At 38.4% G+C, this 19,356-nt stretch overlaps 1 protein-coding gene across 2 annotated transcripts in view; it reads left to right on the top strand.

Annotated features, from left to right (window-relative positions):
* SLIT2 (slit guidance ligand 2) overlaps window positions 1-19,356 on the top strand; it is a 325,550-nt gene that overhangs the window by 270,315 nt on the left and 35,879 nt on the right. For both annotated transcript variants that reach the window (XM_090267026.1, XM_090267024.1), the window contains 3 exons: window positions 7,888-8,012; window positions 8,141-8,238; window positions 9,486-9,625. In XM_090267026.1, the coding sequence (XP_090123152.1) occupies window positions 7,888-8,012; window positions 8,141-8,238; window positions 9,486-9,625 (363 nt within the window). The remainder of the gene's footprint in view (window positions 1-7,887; window positions 8,013-8,140; window positions 8,239-9,485; window positions 9,626-19,356) is intronic.

The raw sequence follows: 19,356 nt of genomic DNA, 5'->3' as shown, positions 1-19,356 counted from the left end.
CCCGGCTCCTAGGCCTGCCAGGGCCCTGCGGCTCCCTGACACCAGGTAAGGAGATGAGCCCACCTGAGTGTCAGGCCAAACCTCCCACTGGCCTCTTGTGCTGCCCTCTTCCCGCGGTGACGTGGCTTTCGTCCTTCTTTGCATTCCCTTGTTTCCCCTTGGTTTTATGTATCTGTGAATTCGAAATAGCATTTTAGTAAGAAATATGTGTCTCTTACTTGCAAGAATAATATATTTCCAACATAGAAAAACCTAAAGAATAAAATGTAGATGGTCACAACTAAACTGAACCATTAATCCCAATACCTAGAAGTAACCACTATTGAACTTGTTCTGTATATTTTTCCATGTTTACAAGTGAAATGTATGGATTTAGATTTTATTTTTTTTTACCAAAAGTGGAATAGGTTATTATTATTAATTTGTAGATTTTCAAGAGGGCTACCTGTAATTACTAAATGTAGGAAATCCTTGAAACTTGTAAATGTATAATCAGCCAATGTTTATTAAATGTGTCTTATGTGTAAAACTCAATCCCGGGTGTCATAGAGCATGCAGAAGTTGATGCTATGGTCTTGCCTCCCAAGGCTTGCAAACCTAGCTGAGGAGAGAAGCCTCCCGCGTTTGCTCATTTAGGCAGGAAAACATATCTAGTGGGTCATGTGCAGTGGGTCACAGCCTGGGCACTGAAGCCCAGCCTGGTACGTCCTGGGCTGCAGACCAGGTCCGCTCTTCAGTAGTTACAGAACTGTAATGGTTTAGCTGCGCTCTGCCTCAGTGTTCTCAGAGGTCAGCAGAGACGACCGCAGTACACATCTGAGAGTTTAAGGTTGGGTAGAATCATCATAAAAAGCCAATTGTAGAGCAACAAAGAATAGAATGATGGTTGTCAGGGGCCGGGGGAAAGGAAAGTGGGGAGCTGTAGGTCAGAGTGTTCAAATGTTCAGTTACAAGCAGAACAAGTTGTGAGGATGGAATGTTCAGTACGGCGACGATAGTTAATAATACGATAATGTGTACTTGAAAGTTGCTGAGTAGATCTTCAGCATTCTCACCACACACAAAAATGGTAACTATGTGAGGTGACATGTGTTAATTATCTTAAGTCCACAATATATGTGTATATCCCATTATCATGTTGGACACTTTAAATATATTTCATTATATTTGCCACTTATTCCTCAATAAAGTTGGGAAAATAGATCTTATTTTATATGATGTATGTGAAACATGTTACCTTACACACAGGAAGCACCAATATAGATTAACTAGTAATTTTATTATTATAACACTTCAAAAGACCAACAAAAAAATGATGAGGGACTATCTGTGGTTTATTGGTTAAAGAAGGAATTTTCCAAAACTCTATTCCCTCCAAAGATTTTTAACTTGGCATCCGATGCTTTTTTCCACAGCTCTGAATGATTGCAAAGTATGTCATCTGCAGTGCACTGCAAAGTTTGATGTTTTAGAACAAAACTCTTCCATTATTCTTTTAAATGTATTTGGTGGAATCTAACTATAACAGCTAATTTTAAAAGACAAAAACAAGATGCTTTTTTTTTTTCATTTTTCTTGAACTTATGTTTTTCTCTTTGAATTCCTATTTCCAGTACCTCAGAGAACTGTCTCATTCTTCACTACAGAAATATATATATAAATTGCTTTAAAAAATTTACTGCCCCCACAAATCTGAGTTTTTAAATTCTTCTTTCAACCAAATTATTTCCACTAATACTTGAATCATTGATTGGGACAATATAATTATTCACCCATGCTTTAATATTGTTATTGAAAATTGAAAGTAGAATTTTTTTGGAATTACCTCTCTGGGATTATGTGCGTTGATTGCATGAGACTTTGAAAATAACCAGGATTTTATATTGTTCTTTGTGACTCCAACTATTCCATTGGGCCAGTGCCCTATGGTTCATTTCTGGGCAGAGATGTACACCATTTTTTGTAACGTGGAGACATTTGTCAAAAGGAAGGAGAAACTGGCATAAACACTTATTCTCAGGAATGTTATTGGGCAGAACAGTTTTAGAAGGATTTTGTGGAGGAAGCTGAGAAACAGCAGATTGATTCTATTACCCCTTTCTGTGCTCAAGGATACATGTGCTCTTTTTTTTTTTTTTAAATGCTAGTGATGATCTGTATTTCCTAAAGTTTATAGAGTTCTTGGAGATGTCTTTTGTTTTTGTTTTTTTAAATCATGATAACAATTTTAGAAAGCTACATACTTATATTCCATTCTTAGAGTATCCTTGTTCCCGTTAACTTATTCAGTGTTCTCAGAATTCAAATGCATGCCTGTACAAGGGGGGACCCAAAAAATCCTGGAATTTATTTACAAAAAAATTTTGTGTGTATTCTTGCACGTGTAAACTTTAGTCACCTTCAAAGTACCTTTGATGCAGTACACTTGTCGAGACTTCTTTTCAACTGCACAAAACAGTTTTTGACCTTGTCAAGTTCGATCCCTTTTCGTGCTTCTGCAGTTTTTTTGTTTCCCCTCTTCCACATCTGCAAAACGTTTCCCTCTGAGAACTTTTTCCATCTGGAGAGACCATTTATAGGGTTTTTATGCAGTTTTATAGGATTTTTGCCCCCATCATCCCGTGACAATCTTCACCCCTCCAATGAAGCTAGAGAGACACCAGCAACTTCCGTCTTGGTTACTTCAGTGGCATCTTGTACTCACCTTTGTCTGTTCCCTTTTCATCCTAGACAGTGCTCCTTCTGGTATATTCTCTTTGCCTTTCCTCATTCCTGTTCTGACTCCTCTTACCCATTCTCTAATATTGACATGCATGGGGGGTGGCGGGGGTTCTCTCCTTAGCCCTATGAAATTAATTGATTTCAACCTCATGGCTTCAGATATTTAGCCATGACTTTTCTTATGAACTTCAGATTACCACTCACTTGGTAAATTCCTCCCCCTGGATGGATTGTATAAACTTAAAACATATTCCAAAACATACATCCTCTTACCATAGAGTTCTGTAGTTGATACAAATATGTTAAAATATGTATTGATAATCCATGCTTAAGAAATGCAACGCTGTCATTGCAAGTGGAGTGTAGAATCTTTGGTTTTCAGTAAAAACCTCCTCTTAGTTCATTATGCCCAACCTCCAATATCCCCGACCCACAATTTTTCTGAGTCGTCTTTGACATACCTAGACTCTTTACAAGGTCAGTGCTAGAGGAATTTGTTATTTGATTCATGTTTCCCAGGGATGCCAGAATGGGGGCAGACTCTGGAATACAGTTCGAAATTTGTGGGCAGCTTTTAGTCATAAATCAAAGTGAGATACAATTCTCTGTGGGTGGTGATGTGGGTGTCAGGGGCAAAGCTAGTGATGAGAGTCAAGTAAGCGCGTCTGCCTACAAGCTTTAATGGATGGGGGGCCCCGCGGTTCTCCCATTAAAGATTAAAGTAACTGACAAAGACAAATTGTTAAACCCAACTTCTTTCTCCTTTTCCCTTTGAATTCTTAAGCTAAACACACCTCCCGTCCAGATAGCTGATGCTAGAAGGCTCTCTTATATCGAGACCAAAACTTCCATCAGTCTGTTTAGCCTAGACTGGCCTCTTTTCATTTCACTGACATTAGTAAGAATCTGTATCCCAGAAGCTAGATTGCTTCATCTCCTCTGTGGCACACGTCTTAGGAGGGCTATTGTTTTGGAAAGACTTTAACAATTCTTGGAACTAGTTTACGCTGGGAAGGAAGAAAGACAGAAGATCAGCAAAGTTGTATCGAAGGAAGCTCTAGTTTTCTTAATTAAATAGAATGCAAAGAGAAAAGAGAACCTCTCCTTTTCATTGCCTGACAGTTATTTCTGGTGGTTGTCCATACCGGATTTACAATCAAAGTTGCAGTCTTAAAAATACAAAATCATTAACTCTGTGTGTTGTTTCCCCAATGGGTAATTCTCTCTCAGGGCTTACTTCGTTCCCCCATGGTTTTGATAATAAAAGCCTCTACGGGTTTCCCAAATTTGAGCAGCCCTGGCATAGACAGAAGGCTACATGGCAAGCTCTAATTGGCCTCTGTCTGTGTTAAATGTGGGCAAACAAGCAGAAGAAGACTGTGTTTATCCTTTTTGGAAAACTACGCATGTTTTCCTCATCACCCTACCTTCTTGGGGAGTCGAGGAAGAGGGTCAGAAATTGCTGTGGCTCTGTGCTAGCTCTCGCTATAATCCGTGCTCAAACATTCATTAGCATCTAATTTAATGCTTAAAACAATCCCTTGAGATGACTGCCATTGTTCTGCTAACGCCACACCCGTAAGTGACAAGTCTGGGTTACTGACTTGGGTTGATAGGCTTCAGATTTTCTGTCCTCCATTACTATACATTATGCCAAAACACTTTTCTGATTCCTGTCCCTGGGCATATTTTTGTCCCCTGGGACTATTCAAGTTTGCAGAATTCTGCAAGCGCTGGCTTGCTTCTAGAGAGCTGTGCAAACTCTTCAGCATTTCCTTTTGACTTTTTTTTTTATCATCGCCCTTTAACTTGGATACCATCTCCTTGTTGTAGAAACAGATTAAAGATGTCGTTCTCCTTGACTAAGAACTTTACAGGAGAGGATCTCAGAGAAAATGTCCTGGGTGGAAAATGAATCATAAGTTGAAGAAAAACAGAAGGTAGAAGATAGTCTTAGAAGAGGAGCAAAATATGAGTGGGAAGATGAGTGAGAGCAGACAACCAGATACGAGGGATGACTGACCTTTGAACGGCACAAGTTTGAACTGTGTGGGTCCACTTACATATGAGTGTTTCCCAATAAATTTGTTTTCGGTCTGCATTTGGGAGTCTGAGGATGCCGAGGGCAGGCTGTATGCATTGACCTGTCCCTTGTCTGTAGTGGACTTGGGTGTCTGCACATTTTGGCATTCAGTCAAGGTCCAGGAACCCATCCGCTATAGTTACTGAGAGACAATTTCAGTTTGGGGAGAATCAAAATTATATGCAGATTTTCTCCTTCTTGGTGTTCAGTGCCCCTAACCCCTGAGCTGTTCAAGGGTCAGCTGGAGTTCCAACGGATTAGAATAGAGAAATAAGGAGGTTTAGATAAACCATGTAGATGTATAAATCACATTATAGGAAGGATGTTTAGTTAGGTGGATTTACAATCAAAATAAATCAGGAAAGGGGATTAAGGTATTTGGATATATCAGAGGATGCTGCTATTTGGAATTTATATGTCTTATAAACATCTTTTGAACGACCCTTTACTCAAACTTGAGTGCTAGAAATAAAAAATTATCATTAAAACACTGATTTTCAACGAAGGATTTTTTTTAAAAAAGAAGCAAGCAACTTTACCAGCCTGAAGTAGTGTGAACTCGATATTTTTCTATATTCCCCAATCTTGATATCACCAACACAGTTCATGGGTTTAATAAAGTGTCAGAAGGATCCTATGTACATGGTAAACCTGATTATTTTGATTCCTGTAGTTAAACTGAATATATTCAAGGGGACAACAATCTCCCTTCATATTCCAGTAAGAATTTCCAGCTAGAAAATAATTGAGCAGCATTAACTATATTGGAAACCAAATCAAAGAGATTAGATAGTGCTTATTAATCAGATATGGTTCGGTGATTATTTATTAAATAAATCTTGAGCATCTGTTAAATTGGACAGGGGACTATTTCAGCCTGGCAATTTTGTCACCTGCATACTTTATTAAATTGTTCAAAATGCATCCATGAATCCAGTTTTTTCTCTAAAACAATCTCTAGCTTCTCATTTAAATAATCAAACATAATTTTTGAAAAATGTCACACTCAATAGAATAAACTTAGAAATTGTCAGCCCTGAACGCCTCTATTCAAACCAGTCTTACCAGGTTGAAAGCACAGAAATAGACAAGAAGACAATTTTTATCAAGGTCTTGGCAAGTGGCCAGACGAACGTGGCCAGCTCTTGCATTTGCTGACGTGCCGTTTTGCCAGTGTCCATTATTTGCTGCTTTAGCCTCCGCCTTTGTTCAAAATCAGATTTTTTTTTTTTAGCCTAGCTAAGTGATCCATTGCCAGTTAAGTATTTTCTTTTCTCTTGCTGATTGTAAGTGTGATAACTTCAGCAAATACCAAGTCATTTATTGTGGACGATGACATTCATTTAACCAGCAGCTTTTGCTAACTGCTGCCATTCATTTCTGCAATATTCTGAATGGCTACATTCTGGTCCTTAATTGATAAATAAGTTGGGAGGGGTGAGAAATTGAATTTCTATGAGGCTCACTTCAGTGTTAATCCCAGAAATTGTTCGGCTGTAATTGGATATAGAGACTGCCGTAGTTATTTCGGTTACCAGAAAAACTGAAGCAGACACTGGCAAGACCTCCCTTAATGACTGAGGGGGTCACTAGAAGCAAGCATCATGCCTTCTCATCAATACAATTATCCCCAGGATGGCCATCCATTTCAAATGGTTAAAAAGAAAGAGGAATCCCTGTATTTCAGGGTTTTATTAATAGAAAAATTGAATCATATAGAGAACTATTCTGTTTTGGGTTTTACTCCAAAACCCTAATATGTGACTGGGCCGGCAGTTCCGGGCGGGGGGGGGGGGGGGCATGGGGGGATACTAAGCTAGGCAGTTCTTATGGCCACACTCTCTGTCACACGTGAGGTTTTGTCAGTGGTCAAAAATCTCACAAACCTAAACTCTAATCTATAGAGAACTGAAAGGAGGTTTACGTGAGCGGAAGTCGCGCAACTGCCGGGTTGGAGGTCCCTGAGGAGGTGACAGTAGTGGATGTTAAGGGGCCACGTGCTACACACTTTGCCTGGAATGACGTGTGATCAAACATGCAGCTGGACTGGTCGTTGCTGTTCCCGTGAGGATAAAGTATTTCAGGGAGACCGGTGACAGCAAAATTGGAAGATGTGCATTTTACACATAAAGATGTCACCTGGACAGAGGTCCTCCTCCGAGAGTTGCCGGAAGGCATCCCAGGGAGCTCTCCCCAACAGCGCAAAACTTGGTTTTTGGAGGACAGTACAATTGCTACACAGGTAGCCACTTAGGGGATACATATGTGTTACCGAAGGGAAATGGTTGCAGCCGAATCGGCGTTTAATCCAAACCTGTTATGGATCAGTTTTCTTTTTTTAATGTATTTTCCAAAAGGTGGGATTGCAAGTAGAGATGATTTCAGTGGAAAGTCCTTCTGGAGAGGAAGCTAGAGACACTCCACCCATTGCCTGCCTGTGCCCGTGTGCTGACAAACTGAGACACAAGGACATAAGGGGGGATGTCACAGAGATTACATTGTTGGTTTATGTTGTTTTGTGTCTCCTGTATGAACACAATCCTACTGATCTGGTGTTATCAGGGCAGGTGCCTACGATTTTATATTTAATTGAGGAATTTATAATTTAACTGATGATTCCTACTTATTCATAAAAACCTACCCACCCATCTCCCAGCATGCATGCACACACTCACCCAGTCCTCTTTGGGATGGGTGACAAGTATGTCCATGACAGCTGGCTGAGTTTAAGGTGCAGTCATAGCTGGGGAACTCAACTACAGAAGCAGCTCATCCGTGAGGGGACTGAGCCTATGACATTGGCATCATTAGCAGCAGATACCAGCCCGTGAAATCAAAACCCAGAGTCCCACTCTGATGTCAGAGTCTCACCATCCCTCTCAATCAGAAGACCACCCCCCCGACACATTTCATTCTTGAACATAATATGATAACACTAATTTCTGGTTTTGTGATGGAGGGGCCTTACATACAGATCTGTGGCCAATCACTTTTATACAAAATTTGCTGTTACATTAAGGCATTGAAACAATTTCAAGTGAACCAAAATTGTACCAGTTTCTCATATTTTTAATTAATTTTAGGTCCTGTGGATGTGACTATTTTAGCTAAATGTAATCCCTGCTTATCTAATCCATGTAAAAATGATGGCACCTGTAACAATGATCCAGTTGACTTTTACCGCTGCACCTGTCCATATGGTTTCAAGGTAAGTGGAAGCTGTGATAGGAGCCATGATCTGAAAACATACTTCTTCTGGTGGCTCTGTCTTATTTTGTTGTGCTGACAACTAATACTTTATTTACATTCACCTCCGCTTGGCCATTCCTTCTCCAGGGACAGGACTGTGATGTCCCGATTCATGCATGCATCAGTAACCCATGTAAACATGGAGGAACCTGCCATTTGAAAGAAGGAGAAAAAGATGGATTCTGGTAGGTCATTTATTAGTCTGTGACCTGTGTCTGAAGGACTGGAACAAGAAGCAAACATTGCATTTTCTTTTTCAAGTCAAAGAAGAATATTTTTTAAAGTAAGCCAGAAACCTATTCATAAGGACAACATGTATGAGTCCCTCTCTGAGATATTGCAATATAAAAAACAGGTGGAGATGTTTCAGTATTTTCAGCTCAGGAATCTACAGAATCAAGAAATTTAAAACACGCACATGCACACATTATGATTAATCAAGTTAGATTAGGTCAAGGCAAAGTAGTGGCTCTATTATGCTAATTAAGAGCCAACTACTCTCCCACTGCAAGTCATATATTCATCTGTTATTGTGTGTATTGCTTAAAAGTGTGTAGGTCCCACTGAAACAGAAAATTAATGATTCATTTCCAAGCCTCGATATGAGTAGAAAACCATGCTGTGAACATTTTTAATCTGGAGTTATTTAATCATACAATACAATTACTTCAGATGTACTTCATGAATTATGAAATAGAGTTCTTATAATGACACTAATTTCACATAAGAATGCCAATGTACTACTAAAGCTTATTAGAAATACCACTTTTTATAACAAATGGGCTTTATTTCAGCATTCTGTTAGGAAATTGTCTCTTTTTTATCAAGGATTTTCAAAGATTATTCTGATGCCTATCAAGATGAAATGTACAATGTTTCATGCCAGTGAAAAGATTGCATTTGTTGAGACCTAAAGATAACATTCATGTTTTATAATGGCAAGGAAGACCAAATTTTACTTCTAATGTTTTTTTTGTTTTGAGACATCAAGAACATTATACATAGAATAGTGGGTGTTGTATTTTCTTTTTAAATCAGAGCCAATTCCTCCTCACTTATGAACAAAGAAGTGTGAATTATTTCATTAGGGCACAACTTGAAATTTGCATAGAGTAAACTTTACTTGTATTTTAGATCTGCAAATATATTAGATCTACTGACCCATAGGACCATGGTGCCGTTTGCCATCTTGCAGCCAGAATTGATTTCTGTTTCACATTGTTTCTGATTTGGAGGGTATTACCTTAAATCGATGCTTACAACATGTCTTGTAAAAGCATTTTAAAAACCAGTTTCTCGTAGTTTAAAATCCTGCAATTAATGAGTGTATTTAGGTTTCTTTCAATATTTAGAACATACGGTTTTAAAACGCAGGGGTGTTTAATGTTTTTTTGATTTGATGTTTTACTTTCTCCCCCTCTTTGGTGTTCAGGTGTATTTGTGCTGATGGATTTGAAGGAGAACATTGTGAAATCAATGTTGATGACTGTGAAGATAATGACTGTGAAAATAATTCTACGTGTGTCGATGGGATTAATAACTACACATGCCTTTGCCCACCTGAGTACACAGGTAGGAAGAACTGGAAATGCTTGGCCATCGATCTGTGTATCTGAACACATCATAGGCACCCTGCTGCTTACGTTTAGTAAACCACTGCATTGTTTAATAACTGGTAGGTGTTTGGGAGATTAGATATAACGTAAATAACAGACGAAGTTCAGGTTGTTTTCAGCCAACCCCATGAAAGACCTGCCAAGCTCAGTTATCTGTCACATCAGGCTCTCCAGCAAAAAAAAGGAGTTAATTGTACTGAAGCTATTCATCTCACAGTCATATGACATTTGTGCACAAAGCGTTTTTCCTCTGCAGAGCAGCCTACCAATACATATGTGAAAAGAGGCATTTCTTTACCTAATCAAAACATAATTAAGCATTTGAGATTGTATCCATACTTGGTTCTTCACTAACGAATATTTTCCTCTAGTAACTCACGTTCTTTAAAATAAAATACAAATGGGGAAATATTAAGCACGTTGAATAATCTTAAGAGACCATCACCTTTTTTTGACATCTTATCTCTTGGGATGATAAATCTCATCGACTATTCAACTTTATTGACTTCGTCCCTAGACCAACCAATTTGCAATAAAGTCAACATCGAGTTTATAACTTTGATGTGATGGAAGAATATCTATTCTGATTCATTTTTGTGGCTATGGATAAGAAACTTCACAGTTACAACCTTGTTTCCTTAATAAACCACTTAGACTTAATATATGATCAAGAAAAAGAGAATGTTATACATAGTATTTGTAAGAAAAAATGGAGCAGTCAATTCTGTCACTCTGTTTAAAATTACCATTTTCATTTTGCTGGGCATTTTTCACTAACTACATTTATTTTCATATAATTTAGTTCATGGGTAAGAGTATCAGAGAGCGAAATAACTATGTAGGTGAGTAAGGTTAGCATCTCTAAACATGAAAGATGAAATTACATCTGTATGATTAACTTTCCAGGCACTTTGTTAGGAAAGCATAGAAATTTAAGCTTTTATGGGCTACCCAAACTTGACATTTCACTAAGTACCTTTCTTGATGGTAAAATGTTAACTAGAATAAGGGGGTTTTGCTTCGACCCAGATCTGCCTGAGTACTCTGAAGCTGCCTTTCTCTGGTATGATTTTTTCCTGTACCCGTAAAGCACCCGGTGCCATATAAAGTGATATACTAAGTTTCCAGTAGAGATCTGAGCATGTTGTATTTGCCAGTCTCTCTATTACATATACGTAGCCCTTGGGCTCCTTCATGGGCAAACTTTGAGTGCTCTCTGACATTTTGTATTAATGAAGGATAGCCAGTCTATTCAGCAGGCACAGATTCTGCAGCCCTTGGAGCTTCCCCTGAGAACTGAGTTTTGCTGGATGAGCTCATTTAGACTTGTATAAAAGGCCTGATGTGTGCACTAAAATCTGTGACCTAGGTTTACCTAGGTCGAATAGTTCTCTTTTCCCACTATTGTTCTAATCATCATGTAAAGATCTTAATTCACTTACACTCTCTGAGGCCTTCATAAACCGATGTGTTCTGACCAAGACACACTGGGCCAAAGCATTTCAAGCACACCTCAACTAGCTAATGAGATTCAGAGCACAGCAACCAGAAATTTGTCTGCATCCCCTCTCTGTTGCCAACCTAGGTGTTTGAGTTCTTCCGTGCCCTTTTTTATGGTCAATTACAGAAGGTGGAAGACTCTTCTGAGTTGGTTTGAAGGGGTCCTCCTGCCTTGGCCTCAGATTTGCTGCGCCTTATTCCTTAGCCATTCCTTTTGAGTCTTTGTCTTATCTTTTCATCCTTCATGTTCTAAGCCCCCGCCCCCATACCTGATCCTCTTGACCACACGTCTTCTCCCTGTGAAATGATTCAGTTCATTGCAGCTTCCTCTGAGAAGTATTATGAAGGCTCAGCTCTCTGTGCCAGATCCTTTGCCTTGAAACATCCGAAAAACCTAAAACTTAGCAAAGCCATTTTTTTTTAGCCAAAATGTAACATCTACAAAGCTGTCATGTGGGAACCAGCCAAGACTGTCTGTCAAGAGCCATTTAGTTCTCAAAAAGAACTGAGACTCTTTTAGTCTTTTTAAGCATAGCTATTGCAAATATCAGTTCGCGTTAATTTTGGCAAAGTATAAACAAAAATACTGAGCTCCACAGAAACTTAATAGCATGAAGATATTACCATTGCAACTGTGGGCCGAGTCTTGTGGGCAATGAAGAACCTGACAATTTGGCATTGAAGCAAATATATAAACGGGGCCCTTTTGTAACTCGTCTATTAACTGTAGTATTTTTGTCCATATGTGAAGTGAGCTCATTTACAAAATATCAAACAACCATCTGCAGATTTTGAAATCAGTGGCACATAGTGGCCTTTAATTATAGGAAAATATAAATTGGACTCTAGAGTTTTATATCCTCCTTCATCCAAGTTTACAGTTAGGGAGGAATTTTCTTATAATGTGGCTGTATTATTTTAGATTTAAGTTTGGAGTCTGATTAATGAGCATGAGATCCGGGAACAGAAACCCTGCTATGCTCAGGGAATATAATAATGTTGTCATTGTTTAAAAGTTATTCAAGTCACAAGTTGCTTTCTGTTTGAAGATTTTTACTCCATACCCCAGAGGCATAAATGAAAATGTGAACTCCTTACTTGGAACAAATAAAACTTCATGGAAAAAGCTTATAAAATATTATGGGGAAAGTTTTTACATTTGGCATCCATGGCAAGAGTCCAAACGGACATTGTTGTTAATGGAGAAAATTCAGAGATCTGAAAGGAATCTGCTGGAGAGGTCTTCGTATGATGGGCAGATGATAAAACACAGCTATGAATATTCAAAATAAAATGACCCACCACTGGAAAATGTATTAAATTTATTTAAGCCCTTGTGACCAGCACATCACAGTAAATCGTTATTGATTTATTAGAGGACAGAACTATCTGCTCTTTTCTGCTGCAGAGATTAACAACATAAATGTTAAGGGTCTGTATTATTTTTCCATTATCTAAACCTCATTATACCCTCCCCCCTCCAGTTATCAAAACTGTTGATTTCTACTTAATTCAATTCATTATCTGTTCTAGTTGTAGGATATATTGTTGTTGATTGCTAATATTCTTCATACAGAATTAATTTTTGAAACGTTTAATTTAGTATGCTTGTGAATTAAAATCACTACACTGTAAGGATCGAGTATAGTTAATTTTAGAAAAGTTTGATGCAGTATTATTTTTAATCAAAATCACTATGCTAAGGACTGAACAAGTATGACTCTGGAATTGCTAAACAAATAATTTTAAAATTTGCTCTAGAGTTTTAATTTTAGTTTAAGAGATTGTGTTTTTGATTTTTTTAAATTATTTTATTCTTTCTGAAACCAAGGCATTTCTTGAAGGAAAATCTTCGAGGAATTCCTGGAAATATATAAGCTCAAAACCTATAAAAATGAAAATTACAAACATGGCACCCCTGCTATGTTGAAAACTTGATGCCTTTTCTTAAAGTCTAGCATGATCTTAGGTGTTAAATTGAAAAATGTGTTTTTGCATGTTTCCTAAGCGTCGGAACCCTGGATCTGCTCGATCAGGCTATGTTTCTTAATCAACCCTATTATCATGGGCCCCCATACAAAGATGCTACACCACTTATCACAATGTAATCCATGGTGTCACTTAATGGGATCACACAAATTCAGCAAATGAAAGTTTCCCTACCAATTGGGCATATAAAGATGGAGAATATATTTTGTGGAAAATATTGAGAACCCTGTTTCCATTTTGTAGCATGAGCTCTCTGTTTTTCCAAATCTCCAATGTCCACACACAACCCATGAATTGCCCATGGTAAAAAATAAGGCTGGTTGTTAAGTCGCCTGGTTCAGATGCAGATCTCCAGCTCCCTAAGACGGCGCTTGCCTGCTGCCTCATTCCCTCCATGTTTGTGCGCTTGGCCTGCTGTGGGTAAGAAACAGAAGCCTCGGCCCCCTTTGCCTTCTCTCCTGTGGCCTCTCTGTTGTTAAATGCATTAGCTTCCTGTGCTCGGCTACTGTATCGCAATGTAAAAAGTCTTCTGTCTCTTCTGTCTTTGTCGCTGCCAGCTGCTAATCTGAATGAGGTGGAAAAAGGTCAGTGGCCTTTTAAGTCTATTATGATTTTTGGTTTCTTCCCTCTTTCTTTTAATGCTACACAGATTTCATTATGTTGGAATGTTGACGTGGTAAAAGGAAAGTTGACAAAATCTGAAATTAATGTGTTCAACCAGTTGTGCAGATCCTTGATATATGAGTAGCTTTGCCGAACACTGTCAAAGGACATCCGAAATGCGCTTTCCCAGTTTCTAGAAGGTTGTGAAGGGAACCTTCTGAGTGGGGTGAAGAGTGGCTAGAAATAAAGACGAATAGTTTCTACTTTCTGCTTTTCTGTACGCTTTTACATTTTTAAAGATAGCGGGAACAGGAATTATTTTTACAATGAAAAATACATGTCATTTATAGTACATCACATAAGGTATAGATAGAAAAATGCTTTCAATCATGGGAATTTTCCAATAATGGTAAACTAATATCTTAGTAATTTGAAACAGGAGAAATATTGAAAGGAGTATACACTTACTAAAACAGTTTATAAAATAAATATTACAAAACCCAGGAGGTTGATTTATAAAATGACACTTTCAAATTCATATTATACTACATTATGAGTACTAGGCAATATTTTTAAAGCATAAAGAGAGCTGTATTTAATCATCGACATCAGTAGGGTCCTCGTATCTCCCCATATATATAAGGGCCCAGCAAAGGAGGTCCTAGACCTGATTAGGTCAGTAGGCGTGTTCAAGAAATAATTATGGAACCTTTGTGAAATGTTATCTTAAAGGTTCAGAATTATTACTAACAACATTGGATTTTTACTCATTTCATTGACCAAAAGTCTTCAAGTGCCAAGTGGAGGCACAGCGTCATAGAAGGAGCCCAATATGTACCTGTCTCGGCAGTCCCGGCTGTTTGTGAAGCGTTGGCAGTAAGAATATAGTTTACACGGGAATGGTATACAGCAGCTTGCTCTGTCTCCTCTTGCCAAAGACTCCATTTCTTTCTGTTGCATCGTTCGGGTGATTGACTGCGTTTGGTCACTTACTCGTACTATGTGCAGAATTAGGTTGAAAAAAACATTTAAAAATGGTTTTATATTTTAAAATGTAAAAAATACATCATGGTCAGTTCTCTGTGGATTGATGCATTCAATACCATTCTTGGTCAGGTGCCATCTATCCTTTGTACAAGTACTGAAACAGTTGGGGGTCTGGGGCAGGGATGTCTAAGGTCTGATTGTATCTCAGAAACACAGTAGCAATTATTCTGTCACAGGAATATACCCTTAAATAGCTCTATATACTCTCAGGAGCAAGCTTGGCAGTGAGATAGTGTTTTAAATCACCACGTGGTTGCATGTGTTGACTAAATTTCATGCCTGTGTTATAAAAGATGTCTTTTATTTCCAAGAGTCCACTGCTTACTAAATTTGCTTTTAAAAGCAGTCAAACTATTCTCTATTTTTAAGTCCAAATCTTAACTAGAAATGAAATTCCAGTTTCTTTATAACACCGAGGGTAATTTTCTGAAATAAAAAGAGGTTCTGTAATTAGCCAACATACGGTTCATTTTTAAAATCCCCATAGATATGAACAGAAAGGATTTGAGCAGTAAGTTGTACAAAATAAGGAAAAATAACTTACCCAGGAATTCACACCTTGAGGAGATGCGCCCAGATGCCCAAGGCATGCGCGCTAATTTGGGGACATGCATTAGAACCATCCCCTCCTACCTGCTGCCATCTTCCCGGCTCCGAATCCTTGTACATCCCACAGTGGCTCCCACTGACCGATGATGCCAAACAAGCTTTTCTTCTGCTCTCTCTTCAGCTTGCCACACAGAATGACCCCTTATGTGCATTTGAAAATAGTAAACGTAGCCACAAAGTGCAGGTATAGACAGCAATCTCTTTTATTTACACATGAGAAAAGAAAAAGAAAGTGTCTTATCAATGCCCAATGCCTGTATAATTCAGTAATTAATGTCCCTGATGACTAGGCTACTTTCCATCAGTTAGAGCAGATGGGATACTGATGAGTTTGAATACCTAACAGGGAAAGCTCGGGTATCTCATGCTGATATTTAGCAACTCTGGGACCCCTCCTGGTCTTGTTTATTTATTTATTTTTTCCCTGTGAAACAGGGATAATGCTATCTGTCCCCATTCACATAGATACTTCAGAATTACATGACAGGACATGGGAAAACATTTAAAAATGTTACATGTCTACACTCCAGAAATATCAAGGGCTACCCTATACGACAGGTGAAATGTAAATGTTTTGCATCATGTAATTCCAACCATTGACCTAGTTTAGATGATTTGATGGCATTCCTAATGACATAAGAATTCTTACAGTTAGTTTGGTAGAGAAAATTCCACCTAAAGGAAACTATATGTGTGAAGGAAATTTTTCTCCCCATATTTTCCAGTACTCTTTTTAAAATTATTATTTTTATTATTTTTTTGTGCTTGCTTCAAGTGAAAGACTTTACCTAGGGTTAAGTCTTTAGTTCTTTTACCCCCTTACTCTACTTTGAAGTTTAAGGAAATATTAAATGGTGAAGAACTCTTGGATTTTGTTTCATTGTTTAGGTTTTGTACATATTTTTGGGTTTTTATGATCCCTTAAAAATAGCGACTCCTTCTATGATTAATTTGCCTTGAGATATGTAAGGTCTTTATAGCAAAGTCAGTTTAGTCACAGACATACCTGCAGTCTATTTTAACTAGAGAGGATACATTGGCAACCTAATGATATTGTGTGATTTTTGTTCATCTTCCACCCTTTCAAAGCCTTCTTAAATGCCTTTGAGTCTCAGCAAACATTTTAATGATCCTGTTTGCTCTTCAGTTAAGAGAGACCATGGAGCCCAGAACAACAGTTTAGCTTAACCAAGCCTCATTCAATCAAATTTGGATTTATTTATTTTTAAAACAGATTGAAATACTTCTGCAGTTTCAGTAGCTGTTGGAATTGGCTCCATTATTGAGCTCCAATGTTCCAACGAGGAAGTACTGAAAAATACCTCCTCTTTGTTTATTTATTGGGGAGGTTAGTTTTTCCATTTTAAAAATTCAAAAGATATTTATTGAGAAAATACTTTATGCAGGACACTGTGCTTAGCATTTGAAGTGATACAAAAATTCATAAAACATTACCCTTGTCTACCAGGCAAAATCCTTGGCTTTGGTTCTCCCTGCAAGTTCAGGCTAGGCCAGTGCAAAGTCATCATTCCTCATATCCCAATAAAGTCAGCAGCAAGTAGAGTTACCTTACCAGATCGTAAGCAAAGAGAAACGCTCTTTTCTGACTCTGAAGCCTAATCAAACTTTCTGGCAAACAAGTATTATGGAGCAATCTATTTTATATCATTTATCAAAAGTGAGAACATAAAATAATTGCCTTCATTTGGAAACATTTTAATACCCAGATTTATTGCATGTATTTTTGAGCCTTCCTGTTTTGAATTATGATTAACTTGATCTCACGAGGTTACTCTGTGGCCATGTCCTGCTGGAACATGTGTCCCACATGCACGATTTTGGCCCCAGGAGGACATTCACTGGTTTCTCTTGTATCTTCAGGAATTCGACACCCCTCAAGAACAGTCCCCTGTGTTTCTATACTGACAATGGGATTTAATTAAGCTCACAGAAGTGGGTGTGATCTGGATTGTTTATTGGTCATATTGTGAAGGTCAATTAACTATTTCTAATAGAGAGGACAAATTTCAGGATAGTGGACACAAATAAGAGAGCGTAGGGTTACTAAAAAGAATCTTCAGGAAGAGTTGGCTCTCTGAAGAAATAAACAGGATCACGCTATTTACTTACTGATAGAAATAAAGCCAACTGTTACCATCACCCCTGAGAATATGGGAGACTGGATATCTGCTCATGGTGATGTGCTGTGGTGTTTGGGATTAAAGCCATGAGCAGAGAATGTAACACATCGATCTGGCCTGGCTCAGCAAAAGAGGAGAAAATAGAAACACTCTCCTTTCAGGTCCAATCCATTTAACCTATCCTGGGATGACTCCCATGACCCCATGCACTCTGTCCACCCTCTACCAAGGCTCGCCCATCACCATGTTGCACCGCAAGGTCTGTAAGAGGAGAGGGGACGGTTTTCTCTGCATGAATAAGGAACAAATGGAAAACCACAAGGAGATTTCACCTCACACCTGCCAGAAGGGCATCATCAATAAATCCACAAACAAATGCTAGTGAGGATGTGGGGAGAAGGGGACCCTGGCACATTGCTGGTGGGAATGCAGACTGGTGCAGCCACTGTGGAAAGCAGTATGGAGTAACTGCAACACATTAAAAATGGACCTGTCTTTGGACCCAGCAATCCCACTTCTGGGAATATATCCCAATAAACCTGGAACACTAATTCAGAAGAATATAAGCACCCCTGTGTTCATTGCAGTGTTATTTATAATAGCCAAGATTTGCAAGCAGCCCAAGTGAACATCAGTCGATGAATGAATAAAAGAAGCTGTGGTACATTCACACTATGGAATACTACTCGGCCATAAAAAAGAAGGAGCTCCTACCTTTTGCAACAGCACAGATGGACCTGGAGAACGTTATGCTAAGTGAAATAAGCCAGTCAGAGAAAGACAAATGCCATACGATTTCACTCAGATGTGGAATCTAATGAACAAAATAAACTTACAAAAGGAAGAAGAACAAATGGGTAATATATAATTTCTGATAGGAATTGGATGGAACTTTTAAAATGTGGCAATACGAATCATTCAGGTCCGTTCATCTTAACCTTTCTCAAACATACCACTGAAGTGCTTACATGCCCACTTCCTTGATTCCCAGCTCATCCTCTCCATTTCCACTTGGGATTGTTGTTATTTGGCCGACAAGATTGTAGGAATATCTGAGTCAACAAGCTAACCGTCTCAGGCCAGATATCAGAACACAAATCTTCTACCAGTTTTCCTTATGTTCTGTTTCCTTTCATTGTCCCGTATGCCATCTGGGTCTCCTTTATTAACATTTAAAAACATATTTTCCTTCGAGATGCAATCATATAAGTGCTATCGTTCACATTGTCAGCAACCAGCAAATATGTAGTTTGTGGCAGATAATTTGCTAGTTAATGCAATGGGAATAAAGAGGTACAACCATATAAATATATATAAAGGTATTTATCCCCTGTCCTCAAGTAGTATACAGTTAAGAAATTAAATCTCATTTATTTTATCCAATACGTTGCTTTTTGATACCTTCCCTTGCTGTGCCAATTAGAGTAAAACTGGTTCCCTTTATTCAGGCTTTTTCTTGAACCAGGAAAGAGCTCAAATGCAAATATTTGAAGAATGATGCATTTTGACCCTCCAGAAATCTGTGTCCTGGGGATTCTGTCAGGAATTCAACCAGACTTCCTCCCTTGTTACAAGTATACTTGAAAATGTCATAACACATTAGCTTTAACATTGGAATTCTAATCCAGTTATTCAGATTGCTGTCATAAATTCCCTTTCCATTATCATCAATAGCAATGATCCTTTTGTATTAAAAAAAAAAATCTATTTTGGTACAATGTATGAATAGGAACAAGAACAGTCCGTACCATCAGCCCAGAAACCTCTCCACCCCCGTCATATACCCATGAGCCCCAGA

The sequence above is a fragment of the Furipterus horrens genome, unplaced genomic scaffold, assembly GCF_987537825.1.
Source record: "Furipterus horrens unplaced genomic scaffold, mFurHor1.1.pri manual_scaffold_2, whole genome shotgun sequence".
Lineage (NCBI taxonomy): Eukaryota > Metazoa > Chordata > Mammalia > Chiroptera > Furipteridae > Furipterus > Furipterus horrens.
Note: the sequence above shows the minus strand (reverse complement) of the source record. Positions and strands in the feature narration are given on the sequence as shown.